Genomic DNA, 25546 nt, shown 5'->3' on the forward strand with positions numbered 1-25546 from the left:
GGTAGGCCTAAGTGGAAAACTACCCTTTTTCTACCTCCTAGGCACTGGGCTCCTATTACTAGACTAGGCTGTTCCCTAGGCTTGCTATCATTCTCCTGATGTGATGCTTGTCACTGTGGGAATAGAAATCTTAGGTAAGTAGGTAGGAGATAGGAAGAAAGTAGCAAAAGTAACGTTTGCCACCAAACCACCAGTGATTCTGCAACCAGCAATCACATTTGAAACCGTCGACAAATATATATTTTGTTGTTGCTGTTGTATTTGTCCTTTGTTTTCAAAGAGGACCCTGGCATCAGGGAAATGATGACGTGACTTGAAGTTGACTGATCTGCGTGAGGGAGGGCTGGGCAAGGTCACCAGCCTCACTTTCTCCTCCAGAGCCATCTGAAGCCAGTGACATCCGAAAGGAAAAAATCTCAAAGAACCCCACTAGTACCATTTTATATGTTATTTCATTAGTAATTTTCCATGATGGATATTTTCTTATTTCTCCTTATAAATGAAGGAAGTTATAAAACTGTCCCCTTTCCTCAATGTTAAAAGAAAGAGCATAGCAAAGTAAAGGTAATTGCAATCTCAGGGAGATTCTATATATAGTTTAGTGGCCATCACTGGCATTGTGGGAGTTTTAGAAATCCAGCTATCTTGTCTGAAATAAAGTATTTCCTGGAGTATTGAATTTTTATTCAGCAGATCTAGGCTTGACCCACCTTTGCAACTCAATAGTTCTATGATCATAGGCAAGTCACTTAACCTCTCAATTTTCTCATTTATAAAATGCAATAACTGCTCTACTTACCTCTCATGGGATTATTTTAAAGCTCAAATGATATCATTAATATGAATGTACTTTGAAACTTTGTGTATAATTTATTTGTATTATGGCGTTTTAATTGCTTCTGATGGAAAAAAGCAAATCAAACTCTATTTTTTGACATACTAAAATATAAACTTCCCAGATAAACTGTGTAGGAATGATGGCTGATCTCAGACTGTTCTTTTCTACTGTATACATATGCATATATGTTCATATATGTATATGCATATAAATATGTATGCATACAAATATACACACGTACATGTATGTCACAATCACTGTCAACTATACAATCACTATGACATATGAATTTCAGAAACCAAGGTAAGAAATAATAGAGAAAGAATAAAAAAATAAAAGGAATAACAATAAAAATGTCAGTAATAATAAAAGAATAATAAAAGTTGATAAAGGAAGCGTTCTACTTAAATAGTTGTCATTATTGCTATCTTTTTAAAGAGTTTAGCTTTATGTCATATTTTAGGATAACTTATCTTTATGAAATATTCAAGATTACTTATACTTGAACAAGCATACAAGTTAAAACAACCTCACTTTTACTTTATATTGTAAAAGTCTAAACATAACCTACTACAAGTTTCACTTAACAGTAACTATAAGTATATTATCTTATTGAAAACTATATTTATAAAACTTCACTATGGTAACTACAATTAGTTACATATGCATATAACATAGATATGTACCTGATATTTCTATAACAACTATAGTACATATAGTGATATATAAACTTACAGTTTAAGAACATTTTTGAGTACAATTCTCTCCATCATGGGGATTTATGTCTCAGCACTACTAAACTGAATGGCTAAAAAAGCAAGATAGATGGCACATGCAGCCAGAGCACCAGGAAACAGTAGGCTATTATCAAGAGTAATGACCCCTTTTAGTACAGGTGGAATTAGAGTTCCCTTTGAGCAAAACACTTGAGACACATGACAGCACAATCCACAGTGTCATTCTAACATTAATATATTCTTATACCCCATATCACACAGGCCTATCAAGGCTTTTGGAGGGGTGCTGGACCAAGAAGGATGTAGTTAGTTTATTTAAGAAAGTGATGTTCACAGTTATATGACTCTGGAGCCACATGTGCTATCAACTAAAAGAGACAAATTACTCCTGTATAGTTATAGTATACTATTATATATAGTATAGTATTATAAAATATATAGTATTTTATACATTATATTATTATATATTATAAAATAGTATAGTATTATAAAAATTTCCTAGTACAAAGTTTAGAGACTTATGGCTATAGAGTGCAGAAAGGATCACATGTATTTCAAGAGGGATCATCTGAGTATCACTGATCTAAGAAAAACGCTATCCTAGACTGATAGGTCTGGTAGGGCTAAGAGACTCTATCTCCACAGATTCATTTAATGGAAAGAACAGCAACATGGACATCAGAAGAGCTTCACTATGATTCTGACTCTGCCAAAGTGTGACCCTGAACAAGTCAGTGTACTTCCTGGGGTCTCAAGTGTTTCATCTAGAAAATAAGTTGGACAAGGTGAATCATAGAACCCTTGAATTCAAGTTCTCAGGGGACATTTACTACATCCTCTCATGAAATCAGGAATTCCATTCACAACTTTCCTATAATGGTCATTTAGCCTCTGTTAAACATCTACTACAGAGTAATTGGGAACTTCCTACACCTAAGGCAGATCATTCCATATCAATCAAGCAAGCAATTGTCATTTAGTGCCTAGTTGAGGAGCGAGAGCATTCCAGGCATGGGGGACAGTCAAAGAAAATGTCCAGGGCTTAGAGATGGAGTTTTGTTTGTTGAACAGCCAGGGGGAAAGTATTACTAGATTAAAGAGTACCTGACAGGGAGTGAATATAGAAAGACTAAAAAGGTAAGAGGGGGCTAGATTATGAAGGGATCTGAAAGCTAATGAGCATTTTTTATTTGATCCTAGAAGATAGGGAGCCACTGGAGTTTGGAGTAGTGGAGTAATATGATTGGACTTGTGTTTTAGGAAAATCCTTTTGGTGGCCAAATGGAGGATAGATTGGAGTAAGAAGAGATGAGGCAAGCAGACCTTTCACCACTCTGTTGTAATAACACTTTCTGTTATTACAATAGTCCAGGTTTGGGGTGAGGAGGGCCTGCACTAGGGTGGGGGTAGTGTTAGGGGAGAGAAAATGGCATATTCAAGAGATGCTACAAACATGGAATAACAGGACTTGGTAACAGATTGGATTTGGGGAGTGAAAGATAGTAAGGAGTCAAGGGAGACTCCTAGGTTGCAAGGCTGAGGAGCCAGAAGGATGGTGTTGTCCTCTGAAGTAATGAAGAGAAAAAGGGGGAACGATTTAGGGGGGAAAGATAATGAGTTTAAGGTGTTTACTGGACATCCAATTTTCGAGATTAGAGATCAGCAGAGAGGTTTAGACAGTTCTGTTAGTAAGTTTTTAATCATGTTGAACAAAATCTATATATAGATTTTTTAATATATTTATATATATTATATATAGATTTAACTTCCATACTTTAATCCCAGTTACAAAATATGTCATGTGTGATCTGACTAGGGATTGCCATATCCCTTTCTTGGGAGAATATTTCTATTAATACAACCTACGATCTTTTAGTCTGACATTTCATATACAAGTTTTATCAAGCTTAAAATCAACTAATATCTGTAGACCTTTTTTATATAAAATTCGAGCTAACCACATATTGCTCATTCTACATTTGTGCAGTTGACTTTTTAAGCCCAAGTGTAGGACTTATATTTATCCTTATTAGATTTCACCTTTTTAGCTACAGTTCACAGTTCTGACCTAGACAGATCTTTGTGGCTCCTAATTCTGTAATTAAGCATCTCAGGGATCCCTCACAGTCTCAGGCCACCTGCCAGTTTGGAAAGTAATGCAATCTATACTTTCATACAAGCCACTGATAAACAATTTGAATAGAATAAAGTCAGTGACAGAATCCTAAAATTTTAAGGGATACTTGATTAGAATCCACCCCACCCCCATTTAAGTTGATCCATTGATCAAAATACTTTGGATTTGACTCATCACCAGTGAACTCAACTAATTCTACTATTATCCAATCTAGGTCACTCCAGTTCTCCACTAGAAGAATAACATGAGAAACTTAGTAGTTAAAGACCTTGATGAAATTAAGATATGCTACTTCCACAGAATTCCTCTGATAGATGGTTAGCAGTAATCTTGTTACAAAATGATAGGCGTTGAGGACAGCATGATTTGTTCTTCATAAACACATCCTGAATCTTAGTGTTCCTTTTCTTTTCGTAAGTGTTCACAAATTGTCCTTTTAATAATTCAATCTTTTTTTCTGAAACAGAAGCAGAAAATTCTATTTCTGGCCTTTGAGTCTGTCCTGATAAAATAGCTATTATACTTATAAAAAAAGTGGGGAAACTATCTAGAACATATTGTTGGTGTGAAGGGATAAAGTATAATGTAAATATTCCTAAATACTCCTAAAACAGTCCTAAAAAGAATTATTGGTCTAAGACGTTTCAGCGGAACATCTACAAAAATCAAATAATACCTAGGTTCAAAATCAGAGATTGAAAGCAGAAAAGGCTCTTAGTGTTCATCTAGAACAACATTTTCTTTTTGTAGATGAGGACAGGCCCAGAGGGATGAAGTTCCTTGTGATATAGGTCATAAGGGGCAAAAAAATTCAACCTAGCATCTTCCAACTCCTTCTGCAGATCTGTCTCCACTATATCATGCTGCCTTCTGTCATTCAGAATGTGTGTCAATGACCTAGATGATGAAATAGTCAGTAATAGTATGTTTAACACCCCTGAATTAAAATTCAAAATGATTTCTGAACTTGTGTTGTGCATTTGTGTATAAAGAGGATAGGATTCATTAGCAAAGAAGAATAATGAACAAAACTCTAACCTGATTACTGTCTTTCAGTGCTTTTAACTCTGCCTCCATTCGGATATTATTTTGAGTCTGTCGCTGAAGTAACTGTTGAATATGTTCAAAAGAACTGATAATGCCCTTTTAAATAAAAAATACATCTATTAGGAACATTATAAAACTTAAACAGCATAGGTATGTTATCAAAATTAATTTTCATTACAATCTTTTAGTTTCTTTATTTTCTAGCAGTTTCGCAAAAACTAGGCATGATTTACACATAAAGAGTGATATCATAAGCAAATTAGGGGAGCATGGAAAAATGTCTGATCTATGGATAAGAAAAAAGATTATGACCAAAAGAGAGAGAGGATCACAGGAAGTAAATGGATATGCTCACATGAAATTAAAAAGCTTTTATATAAACAAAACTAATGCCACCAAAATTAGAAGGAAAACAGGAAACTGGAGGGAGAGGGAGAAATTTCAGCAAGTTTTTCTGATTAAGGCCTCATGGAAAACTGAGCCAAATTTATAAAAATAAGAGCCATTCTCCAGCTGATAAAGGATATGAACAGGCAGTTTTTAGAAAAAGAAATCAAAGCTGTTAATAGTCACAAGAAAAAATGCTCTAAATTACTACTGATTAGAGAAATGCACATTAAAACAGCTCTGAGATACCACCTCACACCTATCAGATTTGTTACCATGACACAAAAAGAAAATGACAAATGTTGAAGGGGATGTGAGAAAATTGGGACACTAATGCATTGTTGGTAGAATTGTGAACTGATTCAACCATTCTGTAGAATAATTTGGAACTATGCCCAAAGGGCAATAAAATGGTGCATACCCTTTGACCTAGTAATGCCACTATTCAGTCTATATCCCAAAGAGATAAAAGAAAAGGGATAAGGACCCCATATGTTCAAAAGTATTTATAGCAACTCTTTTTGTGGTGGCAAAGAATTGGAAATTGAAGGGATGCCCATCAATTGGGAAATGGCTGAACAAGTTGTGGTGTATGAATGTAAAATACTGTTGGGCTATATGAAATGAAGAGTAGGCAGATTTCAGAAAAAACCTGAAAGACTTACATGAACTGATGCTGAGTGAAGTGAGCAGAACCAGGAGAACATTGTACATAGTAAAAGCAACATTGGGTGATGATCAACTTTGATAGACTTTGCTCTTTTCAGCAATACAATGATCTAAGACAATTCCAAAAGACTCATGATTGAAAATGCTATCCACATCCAAAGAAAGCACTATGGAGTCTGAATTCAGATTGAAGCATTCTATTTTTCCTTTTTTGTTGTTATTGTTTTTTTCTCATGGTTTTTCCCTTTTGGTCTCATTCTTCTTTTGCAACATGACTAATGTGGAAATATGTTTAATATGACTGTAAATGTATAGCCCACATCAGATTGCTTGCTGTTTTGGAAAGGGAGAGGGGAGGAAGGGAAGGAGAAAAAAATTGGAACTCAAAATCTTATAAAAGTGAATGTTTAAAACTATCTTTACATGTTATTAGAAAAAATAAAATACTATTAAGTGGGGGAAATTAAAAAAAAGAAATGATGAGCATAATGGTTTCAAAAATATCTGAGAAGGCTTATATGAATGGATGCAAAGTGAAGAGAGCAAAACCAGGAGAACATGATAAAAAGTAATAGCAATATTTAAGGAAGAACAACTGTGAAAGACTTAGCTACTTTGATCAAGACAACAATCCAAGGCAATTCCAAGGGAACCCCAATGAAAAATGCTATCCATTTTCAGAGAGAGAACTGATGAATTCTGAATGCAAACTGAAGCACACTTTATTTTTTCTCTGGTGTTGTTAGTCAGTATTCTTTTACAATATAGCTAATATGGAAATATGTTTTGCATGACTTCACATGTATAATGATTATTAAATTGCTTACCTTCTCAAAGAAAGAATTGGAACTCAAATTTTTTAAATGAATGTTAAAATTTTTTATGTGTAATTGAGAAATATTTAATGAAATAAGTAAAAATACATTTAAAAAACAAAGCAAAAGAAAGCTGTTTGACAAAAATTAGGCTTCAACTAAGCATCTAATACCATATACCACAATAAATTCAAACTAAATAGTCAACCTAAATATAAAAGTTCTCATAATTTTTTTAATTAAAGGAGAATGAGAGAAATTACCCTTTATAACTAGAGCTAGGGGGAGAATTTTGACCAAACAAGGGGTGGAAATCAGAAAAGACAAAATTTATATTATATAAAAATATAAATTTCATATAAAACATTTTTATGAAGATAATAAAAGAGAAACTGTAAACTGGGGGAATTATTTGCATCAAATATTCAAATGGATCTGTGATCTTATCATCTGAAAAGTTCCCTCTAACCCTAACCCTAAATACCTCCAACTCTGATTCTTGAAGAATACAATGCTCAATATCAAGAGAAAGCTGCAGCAGAATACCAGATAATACAGATCAGGAATAAACAGCCTCTGCCCCCTCCCCCAGATGTGTACAGAGTCTAGAATTTTTTTTAAACCCCAGTTCAGGAATGATACTTATAAAAGAAATCAACAAAAGAAGACACCAGATCCAAGAATTCCCAGGACACAAACACAAAAGAAAAGGATAACTTTATACCATCTACAAACAAAGTTTCAAACACGTCCCTCGTGTCTGAGAACCTCTTTCTCTAAGTCACTCAAGGTCAAAAAAAATGACTCACTGGGACTTTTTCTTGTCTTTCCCAATCACAATTTAGTCTGGGGCATTTTCTTTGTGGAGGAGATATGGTGGAGATCTAGGCTGTGTTTCTTCTTCTTACTCCAACATCTTGACTCTGCCCATCTCCCAAGGCTACGTAAATCATGACTATTTTTTGATGTGCCTTCCTGTTTCCATCTGCTAATCTCGTAAAGGAAAGATTTTATGAAAGATGTGAAAGTAGGCTTATGGATCTGTAGTTATAGTACTCTATTGCTTTTAAAAATATACAGTATTATCATCAATTTTCTTCCCAATCATTCATTATCTTGTCTTTCAGATATCCTGGAAATAGATCGTTGGATAATTTCAAAGTCATGTCTTCCACAGCACAAATATCTTCTGTGTGTACTTGGTCTATTCCAACTCTTCTTCCTATTTTTATCTCCATTAGTACCATTTTCACTTTGTCATATACCAAAATGGAAACTAACATGTTAAATACCATTCTTTTGTCATTGATGAAAAAATAGTTTATTATAGAATGGGGAAGAAAGGGAGAGGAAGGGGACAAGCATTTAAGTACCTACTACATACCAGGAACTATGCTAAGCTCTTTAGGAATATTAATCTTATTTGATCTTGACAATGCTGTGAGGTAGGTGATATTATTGATCCCCATTTTATAGTTGAAGAAACTGGCAGACAGTGGTTAAGTGACTTGCTCAGGGTCACACAGCTAGTAAGTGTCTGAGGCTGGATTTGAACTCAGGTCTTCTTGACTTCAGGCTCAGAGATCTATTAACAGTACCATCAGCTGCCATATTATTGATAAATGTGTTCCTTCTTTCCTCTGCTGTCCTCCTTCTAGTTACAGCAACATATTATTGGTATCAATCAATCAACAAGCATTTATTTGGTGCCTACTATGTGCCAGGCCTGCTCTAAGCACTGGAGCTACAAAGACAAAAATGAAACAGTACTTGCCTTCAAGGAGTTTACACTCTATAGAAGGAAACAGAATTTAAATACACAAGTATGTCAAAAGTGTATACAAAGCAGATGCAAGGTGATTTTGGGGAGGAGGACCCTAAGAGGAAGGTGTGCATGGCAAGTTGAGGGGACAGCTGGTGCAAAGGTATGGAGAAGGGAAATAATGTCATATATAAGCAAGAGTAAGAAGATCAATTTGTTTTTGTTTAATTAAATTTTATTTTTTTCAATTCAACAAAATTTTTCTTCTCTTTCTCCTTCCTCTCCCCTCACACACATATACACACAAAACTAAAAAAGAAAAAAATAACTGTAAAAATATGTAGAGTCAAGCAAAATAAATTCCCACACTGGTTATGACCAAAAAAAGAATACATCTCAGTTTGCACTCTGAGTGTTTCACCTCTCTATCAGGAGGTGGGTAGCATATTACATTACAATTCTCTGAAATTATAGTTGGTCATTGTGTTGATCAGAATTCTTAAGTCTTTCAACGCTGTTTATTTTTACAATATTGTTGTTATTGTATAAATTATTCTCCTGGTTCTGCTCACTTTACTCCACAGTACTTCATATAAGCCTTCCCAGGCTTCTTTGAAACTGTTCCTTGTATCATTCCTTATAACACAACAGTACTTCATCACATTCATATACCATTACTTGCTCAGCCATTCCCCAACTGACAGGCACCCACTCAATTTCCACCTCTTTTCTACCAAAAAATAAGTCACAATAAATATTTCTGTATTTTTGGATCCTTTTCTCTTACTTTGATCTCTTTGGAATAAGAAGTTAATTTAAATTGACTTTAGAATACATGAAAAGGTATTATGTAAACGGTCTATGTAGTATGGTTGGAATGGTAAGTTGGAGCCAGGTTGAAAAGAACATTAAATGCCAAGGACAATTGTTTATATTTTATCCTAAAGAAAATAAGCCATTGGAATTTATTGATGAGGGGAATTATATGTTCAGACTTGTGCTTTTGGAAATGGAGATAAGCCTGTTATGTAGCAAAAGGAAAACAGATGGACAATCCAACTATTGTGCCCTACTGGTAATAGCACCCATGTGCTCTCTTGGTACCCAAATGATATAAAGAGACCTGGGGGAAAGCCTCATCACATTAGGTGAACCCCCTGTGGAAGATTTATAGGAGAACTTGGACAAAAGTTGTATGATAGAAAACATGTAACCTGTATTGCTTGAGAGAGTATCCCAAATCCCTCAACAAGCATTTATTAAGTGCTTAGTATGAGAGATCACAAATGCATCACAGGCAAATTAATAGTTTTTTAAAACTATAAGCAGATAGGAAAAATAAGTCCTAAATGAATAGATTATATTTAGAGACCTGAGTTACATGGCTTCATAAATGGTTCACAAAAATCTGGTGAATTGACAAAATTATTGAAAATTATTGTACATTTATACATTATTTTTCATACATGCTACTAAAAGTTAATAAAAATCTCATACAAGTTACTAAAAGTGAGGTTTGACACTAATGAGAAATAGAAAGAACTAACTCCACAACAAAATAATCTTTATGTTTATTGGACTGTCCCCATAACCAATGCTAGTAAAAGGTTATATTGCTGCTAACATGAGAGATCATGGAAATAATTCAAAATCAAGGAAAACAGAAGATAAAAACATATATTAATGCAAACCTTGCACAAAATATTTCTTTTATAATTAAGAATTCAATTGAATTCGACAAACATTTAGCAAGTGCCTACTACATGAAAGGCATTGTTCTAGGCTCTTGGGATACAAAAACAAAAATTTCAAAGTTCTTGCCCTCAATGAGCTTACATTCTACTAATGGGTTATAACATGTACCTAGAAAATGCCAATGGATTTTGCAATTAAGAGATTATCAGTAACCTTGGAAAAGATAGTTGAAGGGTTGGAAATGAAACAGACACACAAATTATCACAAAATTCAAGGCAACAATCAACAGTAGCTCCAAAATATATTTTTAGTCTTTCTTTCTCCTATTAGGTTTATTATAAAAATGAATTGTCATACAACCAAATCATGTTAATTTTATAAAGCCTGTCCTACCCAAAGTACAATCTACTTGAGATCAGAGATCACATCTGTTTTTTTCCTGTGCTCCATTGTGCTTGGCACAATGCAAAAACGTAGTAGTCACTCAAACATCAGTTGATTAATTGGACCCATCACTTTATACCAAAAAGATTCTAAGTGAACCCAATGGAAACTTTCCCAGAATAAAGAACACAAAAATACTGTGTTTCAAGGATGAAAATATTTACCTGTTTTTCTTCTTGAATGTAGGTAAGCTTTTCACTAACCTTCTTTCTTATTTCAATTTCCTTTAAAAATTTAAATGATTTCAAAGGTTATCAATTAAAGGCACATAATAAAGAAAAAATCCTTTTATTTAACATATTTTCAAAATAGGAACTTTCATCATTTCGACCTAAAATTTAATACCATCTACTGTCACTTGATTCATTGGCTGCTCAATAAATTTGGAGAAACTTCCACATTAAGCATCCCATAATATGCCACTTACCCATAATTTTTTTTTTCTCTGGGGTATAACCTCCAATGAAATTCAGAAGGTTTCCTTCTATATAGCCTGGTGAAAATGGCAATTGATAATGAAAGTTTACAGGGCCTCTTAAACCTAAAAGCATCTCTGGACCACTGAAACATCTAAGATGCATGATCCTCTTGGTGGCTTCTAAATTGTTTATATAATCAAATTTTGTTAGTCTAGAGTACCGGTTCTCAAAATGTTGTCCAAGGAAATCCTGGGGTTCCCAAGACCCTTTTGGGAGGCCTAAAAGATCAAAACTATTTTTATAATAATACTAAGACATTTTAGTTTCTAAAGTAGTAAATATCAATAACTATAATTCAGATAAACAAAAGCTCTTTGGTGGGAGTTGGTGGTCTTCAATAATTTTAAGAAAGATCTTAATACCAAATCTTCTGATCTAGAAAGTACCTCAACTAAAAAAATAAGCTACTGAAAGACTGAGCAAAACACAACCAAATTATTTTAGCTATAATTATTTCTATTATACATATTGATTTCATACTCCTAAGAAATTATTTTGTTTTATGACATAAAAACTATTCTAAAAAATTTTTCAAAGCAGCCAAAGAATATCAGCCAAATGAACACTTTTTTGCTTAAATACCATTTGGAGTTTTTCTTGTAATTCTTGAAATTGCTGTTCCTTTATTTTAAGATTGATATCTTCTCCTTCTGCCTTGGTCTGACATATGATCTTGGACTTTATCAGGTCTGTAGTTACTTTCTTCAGTTCCTTAACAAAGGAAAACAATATTAAGCAGTATATTCGGTACAATTATCACATCTCAGTAGCTTCTTGTTGATAGTCCCTGAATCCATCTAAAGTAATATTTTGTTGTCTTTCATATAATGAAGACAATGTTTGATCCCCAATATGGCAGTGCACTTCAAGCTGTCTTCCTAATAATGCTGGTCGATCCATATTCTCTCCCTCATTCTCTCTTTTTTCCCCCTCATTCTCTTCTTGACCAATTGGATATGTCTGCAACAACTTTAAAGGGTAGGAATACAGCCTCTGGCTATGGAGTCAGGCAAAAAGCTTTAACAAGACACACAGGTCTAACGAACATAACCGATTGACCAACTACAGGTAGTACATTGTAGATAAAGAAGGACATTTGTAAAATTCCTTAGCCATTCCTTCCACATTTCCTTTTCCCCAAAGTTCACAGATCCCTAGGATACCAAAAATATTTTTATAAATTGTTATGATATTGATGACATTGCAATACCATTTTGTCTCTAAGTGAATCAAGTTTTTGAGTCCACCTGAGGTGATTCATAAATAACAGTAATCTCTAACATTGACATAGTGCCTATCATGTGCCAAGCACTGTGCTAAGCCCTTTACAGGCATTATTTCACTGGATCCTCACAACAAGCTTGGAGGTGCAGACACTATTTCATAGTTGAAGAAACTAAGACAAACAGAAGTTAAGTAACTTGCTCAAGGTCATGTAACTACTAAGTGTCTAGGGCTGAATTTGAACAAGAGTACTCCAAGGAAGATCAGAATGTTCAAGATGATTTAGTCTGGCCCAAATGAACGTGTCATCCTTGACTCCTTTTCTCCCTACCAAGTTCAATAGCTGCCAAGTCTTACTGATTATGCCTCTAATATGTCTATTGCCCAGTTCCCCCTTTTTCCATTCTTAGTTTAGGCCCTTATCCCTTCTCACCTGGACCCTGCAATAATTTCCCCAAGTCTCTCTATTTTCCTCCCTGCTACAATCCACCTTCCACATTTCTGCCGTATTAATCATCTTAATATGAGTTTGTTCTTAACCTTTGATATATTTATCACATTCTATTTGATGTTATAATAATTTGTGTATATACTGGAGTTAGACAACCTGGGATCAAGTCCTTACTTCACCACTTACCAGCTATATGACCTTGGGCAAATCAATCATTCTTGAACCTTAATTCCTGGATGATTTCATCATTTTCAAGATGACAGGAGAAAAGTATGTGAAAAGATTAATGAGTGTTAGATCAGCTGGAAGAAATTCAGCTGAAGTTGTTAATTGACCACTGCCAGTTTTAAAGGGCCACTGCCAAGAATGTGGGACATCCCCTGCCTCATGAAGGAATGGTTATGGAGCCTCAAATTCTGTTTGGCTTTTACAGTTTCTCACAACCTGATCCCTTCCTGCATCTCCAGTCCTCCTGTATTTCTTCCTCTCTCTATACACTACAATCCAGTAACATTGGACATCTTGGTGTCCTTACACCCAACACTCACCTCCCAACTTCAGCTCTTTGCCCTGGCTGTGCTTCATGCCTAGAACACTCTCCCCCCTGGCTTCCTTTAATACTCACCTCAGATCCTACTTTCTGTAGGAGGCCTTTCTGAGTGCCCTCCTTCTGATATCATTTACACTGAAGGTAATTTGTATGCAAAATTCTTGTATATTGTCTTTTCCATTAGAATGTAAGTGCCTTAAAGGCAGGGACTGTTTTGTCATTCTTTGTATCCCCAGCACTGTGCACACTGTAAGGCACATAATAGGCACTTAATAAAAAATGCCCAGTGACTGAGACCAAGAAGAGAGAAGTACTCACCAGAAGGCCAAATGGATATAACCTAAAATAACTAAGGAATTTTCTGGGATTTAGTAACTATTATCAACAGTTTTTAAGGAATTATGCTATCATCACTAAGTCAATCATGGCTATAGTTTGAAAAGAACCAAAAACAGACAGGTAAGAAAGGTTAATCCGGCCCAATCCTTGATACTTTTTGGCTATTTCTGAAACAAAAACTGTGAACAGGTTTTTAAGGACTTGATAATCAAGTGGCCCCCACATGCATCAGTGTTGGCTTAGGCAGACCCAGACAGACCTTTTCTGTTCCACATTGTTATCCTGGAAGGCATAGGAAGAGTCTTTTTAAATTTTAATTTATGTTTATCTTAATTTTATTTATTACTTTTCCTTCCTTCCACTTCTCCCTCCAACTGAAAATGCAAGAAATATGATACCCATTACACATACGAAGTTTCGCAAAACATTGCTGTATTAGTTATATTCTGGGGGAGAGCAAGAAAAAACAAAGGGGAAAAAGTATGTTCCAATCTGCGATCTGAGTCTATCAGTTCTCTATCTGTAGGTAGATTGTATTTTACATCAGGAGTCCTTTGGAATTGTGGTGGTTCATTGAATTGATTAAAGTAGCTAAATCTTTCACAGCTGATTATCTTTACAATATTGCTATTACTGTGTAGCATGGGAAAAGTCTTACACCAAAAGAGTGATAATCACCTGGCACTTAGTGCATTTGTCATATCTCGTGCAAAAAAAGTTCTTAGTTTTGAAGTAGGTTGTCACTGAAAAATTCAAAGGTATGTAGATCATTTTTAAAAAGAGCAGAAAGTAATATACTGATAAGTATTTTTCCCCCAGTTCTAAGTTGAAAGATGCTTTTCAGAGACTGGAAAGGTCAGCATGTAGCAGGGCAAAATGTTGGTACCGCCAATAAGTAACATTTAGCATCACTTATGATATAAATCTCTGTTGCATAGCTTAAACTTCTGTCATTTTCTCAACAGTAGGGTGCCTTTTGAGGGATAAGCCACTTATTAAGTATCCATTATGGTCCAAGCACTGAATACATAAGTACAAAGATACATGATGATTTCTGAAACCTGAGTAAAGAGAAAACATGGATTAGTATGAAATTAATTTTACGGGCCCAAAATGGCAACAGAGTCTTTTAAGAAGTGTGAGATATGTTCAAAACAAAATGTTGCTAACTCATGCTGCATACTTAAGAAGTTAAATCAGCATACTTTTGGAGTGTGCATGCATATTTTTTTTATTTTTTTAAAAGAGACGAAAAATGAAGCAATATCCTAGTAGTGCAATTAGCTGCAAAGATGATGGAATGGGAAGAAGCAATAAAGCCTAACTCTCCTCACAGCTACTCCAACAAAGACCTTTTTTTAAAATAGTATTTTTCCCAATTACATATAAAGATAACTTTTAACATTCACTTTAAAAATTTTTTGAGTTCTTAATTCTCTCTCTCTCACTCCCTCCCTTCCCCCCTCCCTGAAACAGTAAGCAATTTGACACAGGTTATATATGTGGATTCACGAAAAACATTCCAACAATGATCTAAGAAGAGTGCCAGAATAAACAGTGATCAGGAAATCTAAAGATAACATATGAGGGATCATTTTTCTCCAGTCAGAGATCATGAATTCAGCCCACAGAATGGTGATAAAGACAGGACCTGTGGAACAGAGACAGGCCTGGAGCTCTGTCACTCTGACCTCAAAGAAGACACCCAAATCCACTCTTCTAGGCTTAGAACAAGTTAGTCTGTTTTTCTGAGCCTAAGGGACTTTAGTGATGGAGTGATGGAGGCCAGCAACTGTCTACTGGAGCTCTAATCCAGGGGCAAGCCTATAGCTGGGTTGGTTAGAATTAAACTAGGGTCTAGACTAGAACTTAGGATATCCAAGGGAGCAATGAAAGACTATATCCTAGGTCAGACCATTTAGGACCTTCTAAAAGTTTGAAGCTCCCTGGCCTGAGATGCCCCATGATTCTTCAAGAACAGGGCACTAAATAATAGCAGAACAAAGTGTCAGAGCACTAGAAAATACAGATCAGGAGCATACATGGCTATAATATTATCTCCAAAAGTTTTCAGAGCCTAGACCTAACACAAAGTCCCAATCTAGGAAGTAAGACTGGAAGAATAAAAAAGAGAAAGATTCCCATGATAAAGAGTTATTTTGCTTCTAGAGATGCCTATAACACAAACCCAGAAGAGAATAATTCCAAAACACCCACAAAAAAAGCTTGACCACAGGTTTTTAAAAGAGTTAAAAATTATTTTACAAGTAAAATGAGAGGATATAAGTGGAAGAATGAGAGCTTTGAAGGAAAAACCTAGAAGTAAAACTAACAGTTTAGCATGAGATACAAAACCTTACCCAAGTTACAGACCAAAATTTTAAAAATTAGCTTGGATTTCATATTTCAAGAAGTTATTTAACAAAATTTCCTAGATCTATTAGAACCAGAGGGCAAAGTGAAAACAGAAAAAAAAAAAAACTACCAATCACTTACTGCAAGAGACCCCAAAATAAAACATCATAGCTAAAGTTTAGAATTTCCAAGTCAAAGAAGAAATAGTGCAAAAAGCCAGAAAGAAAGACATCAATTACCAAGTGAATACAGTTAAGGATCACATAAAATTTAGCAGTGAACAAAGAAAAGAGCAGAACACGTAATACAGTATTCCAAAAGACAAAAAAAATTTAGGCTTACAACCAAGAATAATTTTTCCAACAAAACTGAGCATAATCCTACAGCAGAAAAAATGGACCTTTAATGAAACAGAAGACTTACAAACATTCCTGATGAAAAGATCAGAACTGAGTAGAAATGTTGATATACAAACACAAGAGTCAAGAGAAATATCAAAAAGTAAATATAAGTAAGCAATCAGAATGGACTATAAAAGGATGAAATTTTCACATTCTAATGAGAAAGACAATCTGTCAATTGAGAACAAGATTCCCTAATGTCATCAAGTGTAATAAAGGGAGTTAAATAATACACAAGACCTGGGAGTGGTTTTGTGATGATATTAAATTAATTATATTAAAAGAATAAGTAAAAGTGAGGGTTATGATATGGTAGCAAGGAGGAAAAGGAGGAAGGATGGGGGAACTTATTATCTCACATATATGCAAATAAAAATCTTTAGAAAGGGGTAGGAAAAATCAGGACATCACTTTCATCTTCATCTGACTTGGTCAAAGGAGGACAGAACACACACACACACACACACTCACACACACACACACTTACACACACAGAGTTTGTTGTAGAAATACACCTCAACAAGGAAACAGGGAGGAACAGGAGGGGGGGAAAAAGAGAGAAAGTAGATTTAGGAAGGGATTAGTCATAAATAAAACAAACTCTAAGCTCAGAGTAGGGACTGTGAAAAGAGACTTAAAAGGAAAGAGAAGGAGGGTAAGAACCTATGACTGGAATCTGGGAGGGGTGAAAAGAAACAGTCAAAGGAGTGGAAGCTGATTGCACAAAGCATGAATGCTGAGCACATTCCTCTCTTGACTCTCTTACCTGAAAGATATTGTCAGAAGGAAAGAGGGAAAAGTAAAAGAGAAAAGTATAGAGAGAAATACACAAGTAATTATCAAAACTGCAAATGTAAATGGGACAAACTCGGACATGAAATGGAAGAAGACAGTAGCATGGATTAGAAAAGAGAATTCAACAATATATTGTTTATACAAAACAGAAGAAAAATATAAATATGCACATAGAATTAAAATAAGGAAAGAGAACAAAATCTATTAACATTTAGATGAACCCCCAAAAGAAAAAAAAACCCGAGCTCACCAGAAACAAGACCAGGCCTGGAAAAAAGACTTTTGGCCTTTTACTTTTGACCTAAATTTCCTTAACTTCTGCCGACAGAAGCAGCTGACTGCCCCTCCCCCTAAAAAAAAAAGGCTTCAATTAAATCTTTTTTAAAAATCAATTAAATTTTTAAAAATTTATAAATTTTTATAAATATTTTTAAAAACAATAATCTCAGACAAAGTAGTAGTGAAAATAAACTAAAAGAATAATAGGGAAACTACATTATGCTTAAAGGTACCATAGACAATAAATTCATGTCAATATTTAAGATGTATGCACCAAAGGACAACATATAAATATTTAGTGGAAAAATTAAACAAGTTACAGAGAGAAATAGATAATAAAAATATAATAGTTGGGGACCTCAATGTATCCTCTCAGACTCAGATAAACTCAACAACAACAAAAACAAAAACAAGAATGAATTTAAGAATCTGAATGGATTTTTAGAAATGTTAGCAATGACAGATTTCTGGCAATTATTGCAAGCAAATAAAAAGGGGCATTCCTATTTCTTGGCTGTGCATAAAATCATTAAACATTAACCCTGGTTTAATGCATAAAAACTTCACAAACAAATGCAGAGCACCATAAATATCAAATACGTTCTTTACTGAGCATGGTGCAACAACAATAAAAAAAAATTCAATAAAAAGGCATTGAAGACAGTATTAAAAATCGATTGGAGACAAAATAAATTTAATCCTAAAGAACTGGTGTGTCAAAGAACAAATCATAGAAATAAAAAAATATTTCATTAAAGTTAATGATTGCAATAAGATAACATGTCAAAAGTTTGGGATGCAGCTGAAGAAATCCTTCACAGAAAGTTTATATCACTAAACATTTTTGTCAACAAAGGAAAAAACAGATTAATGAATTGGGTGTGCAAAAAAAACCCCAAAAAACCCAAATCCTAAAAAACTAACAAATTTTAAAACTCCAAGTAAATAAAATCAAAATTCTGAAAATCAAAGAAAAGAATAACAAAATAGAGTAAAAAGATCATTGAATCACTTAATAAATCTAGGAGCTGCTAAAAAAAGTATTAACTAATTTGATTTTTAAAAGGAACACCAAATCACAAGTATCAAAAATTTTTAAAAGGAGAATTCACAAAATTGGAAAAATGAATAAAAAAATTATTAAAAGCTATTTTACCTAGCTATATTCCAATAAAACCAATACATAAAATAAATGTATGAATATTTACAAAAATGTAAAATACCCAGATTAAAAGAACAAGAAGAAAGTTTAAATAACTCAGTTTCAGGAAAAGAAATTGAACAAGCCATAAATAGCCTCCCAAGGGAAAAAAGCCTCATGTGGGACCAAACAGATTTATAAGCACATCTATCAAACATTAAAGGAGTAATTAATTCCAATATTACACAATGTGTCAGGAAAAGAAAGGATCTTACCAAATTCCTTCTATGACATAAATATCATATTAATACCTAGACCAGGAAGAGTCAAAATGGAAAAAGAAAACTATAGGCCAGTATTAGTAATCAACTTAGAGGCAAAAAATTTAAATATATTAGCAAAGAAGCTACAGCAACCCAGCACAAAAGAAAAACACTAAAACCAAAACAGATTTATGCCATCAATACAAGAATGGCTGAATATACAAAAAAACATAAACATAATAGATCATGTTAATTATAAGAACAACAAAATCATACAATTGTATTGATTGATACAGAAAAAGCTTTTGATAAGATATAACACCTATGAATGTTTAAAAAACAACCTCAGAAAAACATAGGAATAAAAAGACCTTTTTAAAAATAGGGTAAGCAGCAGTAGCTGTCTAATGCCAAGAGTCAGCATTATATGTTATGCAAATAAAGTAGAAGCCTTCTCTAGAGGATCAAGGGTAAACCAAGAATGCTTATTATCACCACTATTATCTGATATAGTACTGGAAAATCCACTCACAGCAAGACAAGAAAAATAAGTTAAAGGAATAAACACAGGCAAAGGGAAAACAAAGCTATTACTTTTTGCAGATGATATGATAGTTTACTTAAGAAACCCTGGAGTCAACTAAAAAACTAAATGAAACAATGAACAACTTCAGAGTTGCAGGATATAAAATAAATCTACATAAATTATCAGTATTACTATATGCCAACAAAACCTACTAGGAAGAACTGGAGAAAGAAACTTCATTTAAAACAACTACAGAATTTACAAAATGCTTGAAAGTCTAACTACCAAGATACATACACAAACTCTATGAAAACAATCATAAAACACTCTTTATGAAAATAAAGACAAATCTGAAGGAATATAAATTGCATATGAATAAGCACAGTCAATATCATAAAAATGACAAAACTACCTAAATTAATGTATTTATTCAATGCCATACCAATCAAACTACCAAAGTACTGATTCACAGAACAAAATTTTTTTCAACAAAACTTTTTAAACAAAATTCAGCTGGAAAAACAAAAGGTCAAGCATCTCAAGGGAAATGATGAAAAAAAAGTGAAAAGGAAGATCACCTAGTAGTATCCAATCTCAAACCATAGGACAAAGCAGTAATTATCAAAATGATTTGGTACTAGTTAAAAAAATAGAAAGGTAGATCAAATGGAACAGCTTAGGTATATTACATACAGAAGCAAAAAAACTCAGTAATGGTGTTTAGACCAGCACTTCACACCATGTATCAGAATTAGTTCCAAATGAATGCATGTCTAAAATATAAAAGGTCACATCATAAACAAGTTAGAAGAACAAGGAAGAAAGTTCCATTCATATCTTCAGATAGAGGAAGAGTTCATGACCAAATAACAAATAAAAAACATTATATAAGATTATACTGACAATTTTGATTGTTAAATTGAAATTATTTTTTGTATAAACAAAACCAGTGTGCTGATAAAACTAAAAAGGAAACAGTTACCTGGGAGGAGGAGGTTGCAGGAAGTTTCTTTGATGAAGTTCTCATTTCCAGGATTTATAAAGAATTGTTTCAAATTTATAAGAATAGGAGCCCCTGTTGATAAATGGTCAAAGAATGGCTGGCTCATATGATACATGGAGGGAAGAAAATGGGAAAAATAGGATGGGGCCAGGCTATGAGAACCTTTAAATGCAAATAAATGAATTTTTATTTTGACTTAGATATAATGAGTCACTTCAGTTTACTAGAAGGAGAGGGATGGTGACATGATCATTCCTAAACTTTAGAAAAATCACTTTGGCAGTTGTGTGGAAGACAAACTAGAATAAAGACTTGAGTCAGGGAGACCAGGTTATTACAATAGTCTAGGCAAATGGTAATAAAATTAGAATGATATATAGAGAAAAGGGCTGCATGTTAGAGACGTTGTAGAGGGAGAAGTAAAAAGATCTGGCAACTGATTTTCTATATGGGTGAGAGTGAAAATTCAAATATGACATCAAGGATGTGAACCTGAGTGACTAGGAAGATGGTGGTGCCCTTGATTGGAAACAGGCAAGTTCAGAAGACAGGTGAGTTTAGGAGCAAAGATAGTAAGTTCAGTTCTGGAGTTGTTGAGTGTGGGATGCCTCCCATCTCATTCAAAATGTTCAATAAGTAGTTGAATATAGAACTAGAGGTCAAGAAAAAGACTACAACTCAGTATCTGAATCTGAGAATCATTACCATAGAAATCATCATGGAACCCATGGGAGCTTATGAGATCACCAAGTGATAGCATGCAGAAAGAAAAGAGAAGACCCAGAACAGAGCAATATGGATTCATCAAAGGAGACCAAGAAGGATAATTCATACAAATAGAAAGAAAACAAAGGAAATGTAGCACCAAAAAAAAAAAAAACCCAGAGGAGAGTATCCAGGAGGAAAAAGTGACCAACAGATTCAGTCAAGAATGATGAAGACTGAAAAGAGGATGTTCGTCTATTCTCTTTTGAGTGTCTAAGACCTCACTGAGGAGACAATAGAATTCTAGGACTTGACTGCTGTTTCCACAAAGGATAAATATCCCAAGCACATACACAGAGAAAATAATCATTTTGCTTTGGGAAGAAAACTAAAAGAACTAGAGAGGTTAAAAGGACATCAAAGTCCTTTATTCAGGAAATAGTTAAATTTGTTAAGAATATGGAGATTCATTCTACATTATTTCATAAGATAGTACTTTCTTGATAACTCTCAGATATCACAACAAAAGATGATATAATGTGCTTTAGCAATGCTCATACTGTTAAGATACATTGAGACAAGATTTGTCTGAGTAAAAGAGTAAAAAATGATGACAAATATTTAATGTTAGCCTTATTTGTGGCTTTTCTTAAAACGCCTGAGAGGTGCAAGAGTACCTAACTTTAGACAAAAGGCAAATGATTCCCCAAAAATTTCATGTAAATTACTATATAGCAGAAACAGTATTGGAGTAGGAGCTTATGAGTCGGACTTTGATGAGAAGGAATTTCCAAAAAAATTATATTGTTATTTTACTTGTTTGGATCTCCTAGAGTGAAGATCCAGATCAGCAACTTGAAACTGCAACATATCACTGCCTTTAAGCTAACTTCCAGGCCTAACTTACGTAAGGCATGAGGCACTGGTAATAAAAATAGAGATGAAAACCTAGAAATCTGATGAAGCTCTGGACTTGCACACTGACCTCCAATATTCTGAGAATTTAACCTAAGTCAAATATAGAGTTGATTTTAAAGAGGCACTATGTTATTTTTCAAGGTTTCAACATGCTAAAAGCTTCTATATAAATACTGTCTTTTTGCATTCTTCATACCACCCATCATCTCCCCACCTCTTTCAATGAATGAACATGAGCAGTTGAGTTATAGTTGGTTAATGCCACACAAGAAAAAAATGCCCTAAAATATGCCAACCTATACTGTAAACAGCAAGGGAAAAGAGAAATGTAAAAATAGAAAGAAAATAGCTGGCAAAAACAAGTATTCAGAATAAATTTCTGAGCCTTTCTTTTCTTCTAACATATTAATTACTTAATCTCAAGGGAGCACTAAATTAATATTAGAGACATCCACAGCATGATTTTCCACTTAAAAATATGCCTTTGATTTTATAACCTTATAGTCTTTTAAATATCCTGTACTTTAATACATTGTCTGTTTTCTAACTATTTTATTCAAAGCACTAGTGCAGCAAATAAACAGCACATGCTTTGATCTCATTAAATTACAACTTATAGTTCCTGGAGTCATAAATATTGTGCCCTTTCCCCCCTCCACCCCTCCCTTTCTGGTATGGGGTAGTCTGTTTAATATCGCTCTCTCCTTGAGCGCTCTGACGTTTACTCAGACAAATAGCAGGGGTTATGAATGCTGTTCACAGATAGTATCAAGAATTCTTCATGATGCCATAATGGTGAACCAAGCATTCAGAACTGCAATACCTAGTTTTTATCTAACAACAAAGTTTGGTCTGTTTAACTTTTCTCCACAAAACTGGAATTCAATCTTATCATAGACCAACAGTTCAAATGTTCTGGACAAAATCATAGTACAGCATAAAAGAAAAATGAAGATTATGTTTAGGGAAATTAATGGATATTTGCAATAAGTAATATGAATAATATTAATGCTGTCGATTGATGTTCCAAATAACTAATTTTTAACATTACCCTTAGAAAGTAAATTAGTTCTGAAAAATCAAGGGGCTAAAATGCAATAAAGCATAGTTTTAAAAATTAAAGGGCTAAAATGCAACAAAGCATTACATTTCTTTTCTTTTTCTTTTTTGCTTTTTGGAGGGCAATTAGGGTTAAGTAACTTGCCCAAGGTTACACAGCTAGTTTTTTTGTGTGTGTGGATGTTAAGTGCTGAGGCCAGAACCGAACTCCAGTCCTCCTGACTCCAGGGCCAGTGCTTTACTCACTGCGCCACCGAGCCACCCCAAAGCATTACATTTCAACTTTTAAAAAATATATTCTGATTATCATCCTTCTAGCTACATGTCCTCTGGAGTCATGAAAAGAAAGCCATTCTACTTTACCCTCCTAGGTTCTCTTTTCAATCTGGCACTTTCCCATAGCTGATAATGTGTAGTCACTGGCTCCAATACTTGAAAAAGGATTGAAAAATATCCAAATGTCAGAAGCTACTACTTGGTCATTTCCTACCCTATAGTATACCCAGTAGGGAATATAGTTGCCCCTATCCTGGATAAGAGCTACAAAGCCTGGGAAAAGGAATACAGTGATCTTGATCACAATGCCATTCCACTCATACCTGGGGAGAGACATTCACCACATGCTTCTGTAAATATGCCAAGAATATGTCTCTAAAGTTTATATGAGCCTGGTTTCTCATCTCTAAGAAAGAAATCAAGTTATGTTTTAGAAATATAATATCCCATGTATCTAAAATGAAATACTTATCCTAATCTATGCAGAAAATGTGTATTTTAATATAGAAATTCATTTTACTGAAAATGATCACGTGAAATAAACAATATCTGAGGCATTATCATGTCAACATGAGGCAAAACCAAAATGGAAAAAAATTCCATTTCTGAAAATAGGGCTACATAAATAAAGCTTTAATAATGTCTACAAAGTTAAAAGATAAGTTATTTGACCAACTCAAGAAAACAAACATTAAAAAATATAAGACACAGAACTGAAAACAGTATAAATCACTTGGAAATACACCTATGTATGTTGATGAGTGAACTCTTGGTTGTCATTCGCATTTTAATCTTCTATTGAATCAAATGAATTCCCTTTTTTGAAGAATTACATGTTAGATTCCTGACATTTAAATCAGAGGTCCAAAATTAGCTGTTTTTGGAATTAAAAGATATCTATCTTTTTTATGTGCACTGTCATTGAACATAGTAAGAAAGTCTTTCATATTCTACAACTTAGCTGAAAACAAAGATTTTTCTTCTATGATTCATACATAACATTCTCTCTCAGGTAACTTATTGAAGACAAGGCTTATGAAGTTTACGACACCCTAGCAATCAATCAATAAACACTCAAGCACTTACAATGGACCAGGCTCTGTGCTAGGCACTGAGGATACAAAGACAAAATCAAACAGTCTCTATACTTAAAAAGATAACATTCTAATAGGGGAGAAAACATGTACATATATACCTATACACAAAATAGGTACAAAATAACTACAAGGTAATTTGCAGAGAAAGAAGCTGAGATAAGAGAAGGCCTCTTGTGTAGAAAACAGTGCTTAAGTTGAGCTTTAAAGGAAATGAAGGGATTCAAAAACTCAGAGGAGTGAATGCATTCCAGACATGGGAGAGAAAGTCTGTGCAAAGGCGTAGAGAAGAAAGATGGAGGGTATAATTATCATGTGTGAAGAACAGCAAGGAAGCCCATGTGGCTGGACCAAAGAGTTTGTAAAGAGTAGTAATGTTCAAGTCTAGAGGGCTAAGTTGAAGTCAGGTTATAAAGGGCTTTAAATACCAAACAGAGCTATTTATATTTAACTCTAGAATAAAGGGAGCCTAGGGTTTCATAAGCAAGGAAGCAGGCATTGTCAGACCTGTACTTTAGGAAAAATCACTTTAGTAGTTTCTTGGAGAATGGATTAGAAAGGAGAGAGACTTGAAGAATGGGGATCAATTAAGGGAGGCTCCGACAATGGTTTAGCTAAGTGGTAAAGAAGCCCTGGACTAGGGTGATAGCCATGTAAATAAGAGAGGAGACGAATGTGAAGGATAGTATAGAGACCCAATTGACCACACTTAGCAACAGATTATATATGTTGGGATGAGGAAGGGCAATGACTCAAAGATGATTGAAGTTGTGAATCTGTGTGATTTGAAAGAGAGAGATGTCTTTGACAGGGAAGTTCAGAAGAAAGATTAAGTTTTAAGGAAAGATAATAAGCTCTGTTTTGGACAACTTGAGTTTGAGGTGACTATGGGACTTCCAGGGGGAAATGCCTCTAATAGACAGGTACTTATGTCAGATTAGTGCTAAGGGGAAAGACTGCGGCTGGCTATGCAGATCTGGGAGTCTTGTGCATAGGTACAATAAGCAAATCCATAAGGAGGTGGTAAGGTCACCAAGAGAGAATGTGCATAAAGAGAAGAGGGGACCATGACAGAGCTCTGAGGAATATCTACAGTTAGGGGGTGTCACAGATTCAGCAAAGGAGACTAAGAAGGAGAAGTCAGGGCTGGCAGGAA

General features: G+C 34.3%; 1 protein-coding gene across 1 annotated transcript in view; it reads right to left on the minus strand.

The window, feature by feature from the left end:
* Positions 1 to 25546, minus strand: part of CCDC73 (coiled-coil domain containing 73) — a 143511-nt gene that overhangs the window by 27800 nt on the left and 90165 nt on the right. The window contains exons 9-11 of the mRNA XM_069091365.1: positions 11594 to 11722; positions 10697 to 10756; positions 4751 to 4855 (exon numbers count right to left, since the gene is read on the minus strand). Coding sequence (XP_068947466.1) covers positions 4751 to 4855; positions 10697 to 10756; positions 11594 to 11722 — 294 coding nt within the window. The remainder of the gene's footprint in view (positions 1 to 4750; positions 4856 to 10696; positions 10757 to 11593; positions 11723 to 25546) is intronic.

This window comes from Petaurus breviceps, unplaced genomic scaffold (genome assembly GCF_028583685.1).
Source record: "Petaurus breviceps papuanus isolate PSGF00001 unplaced genomic scaffold, PetGlider_PUasm1.0 188, whole genome shotgun sequence".
Classification (NCBI taxonomy): domain Eukaryota; kingdom Metazoa; phylum Chordata; class Mammalia; order Diprotodontia; family Petauridae; genus Petaurus; species Petaurus breviceps.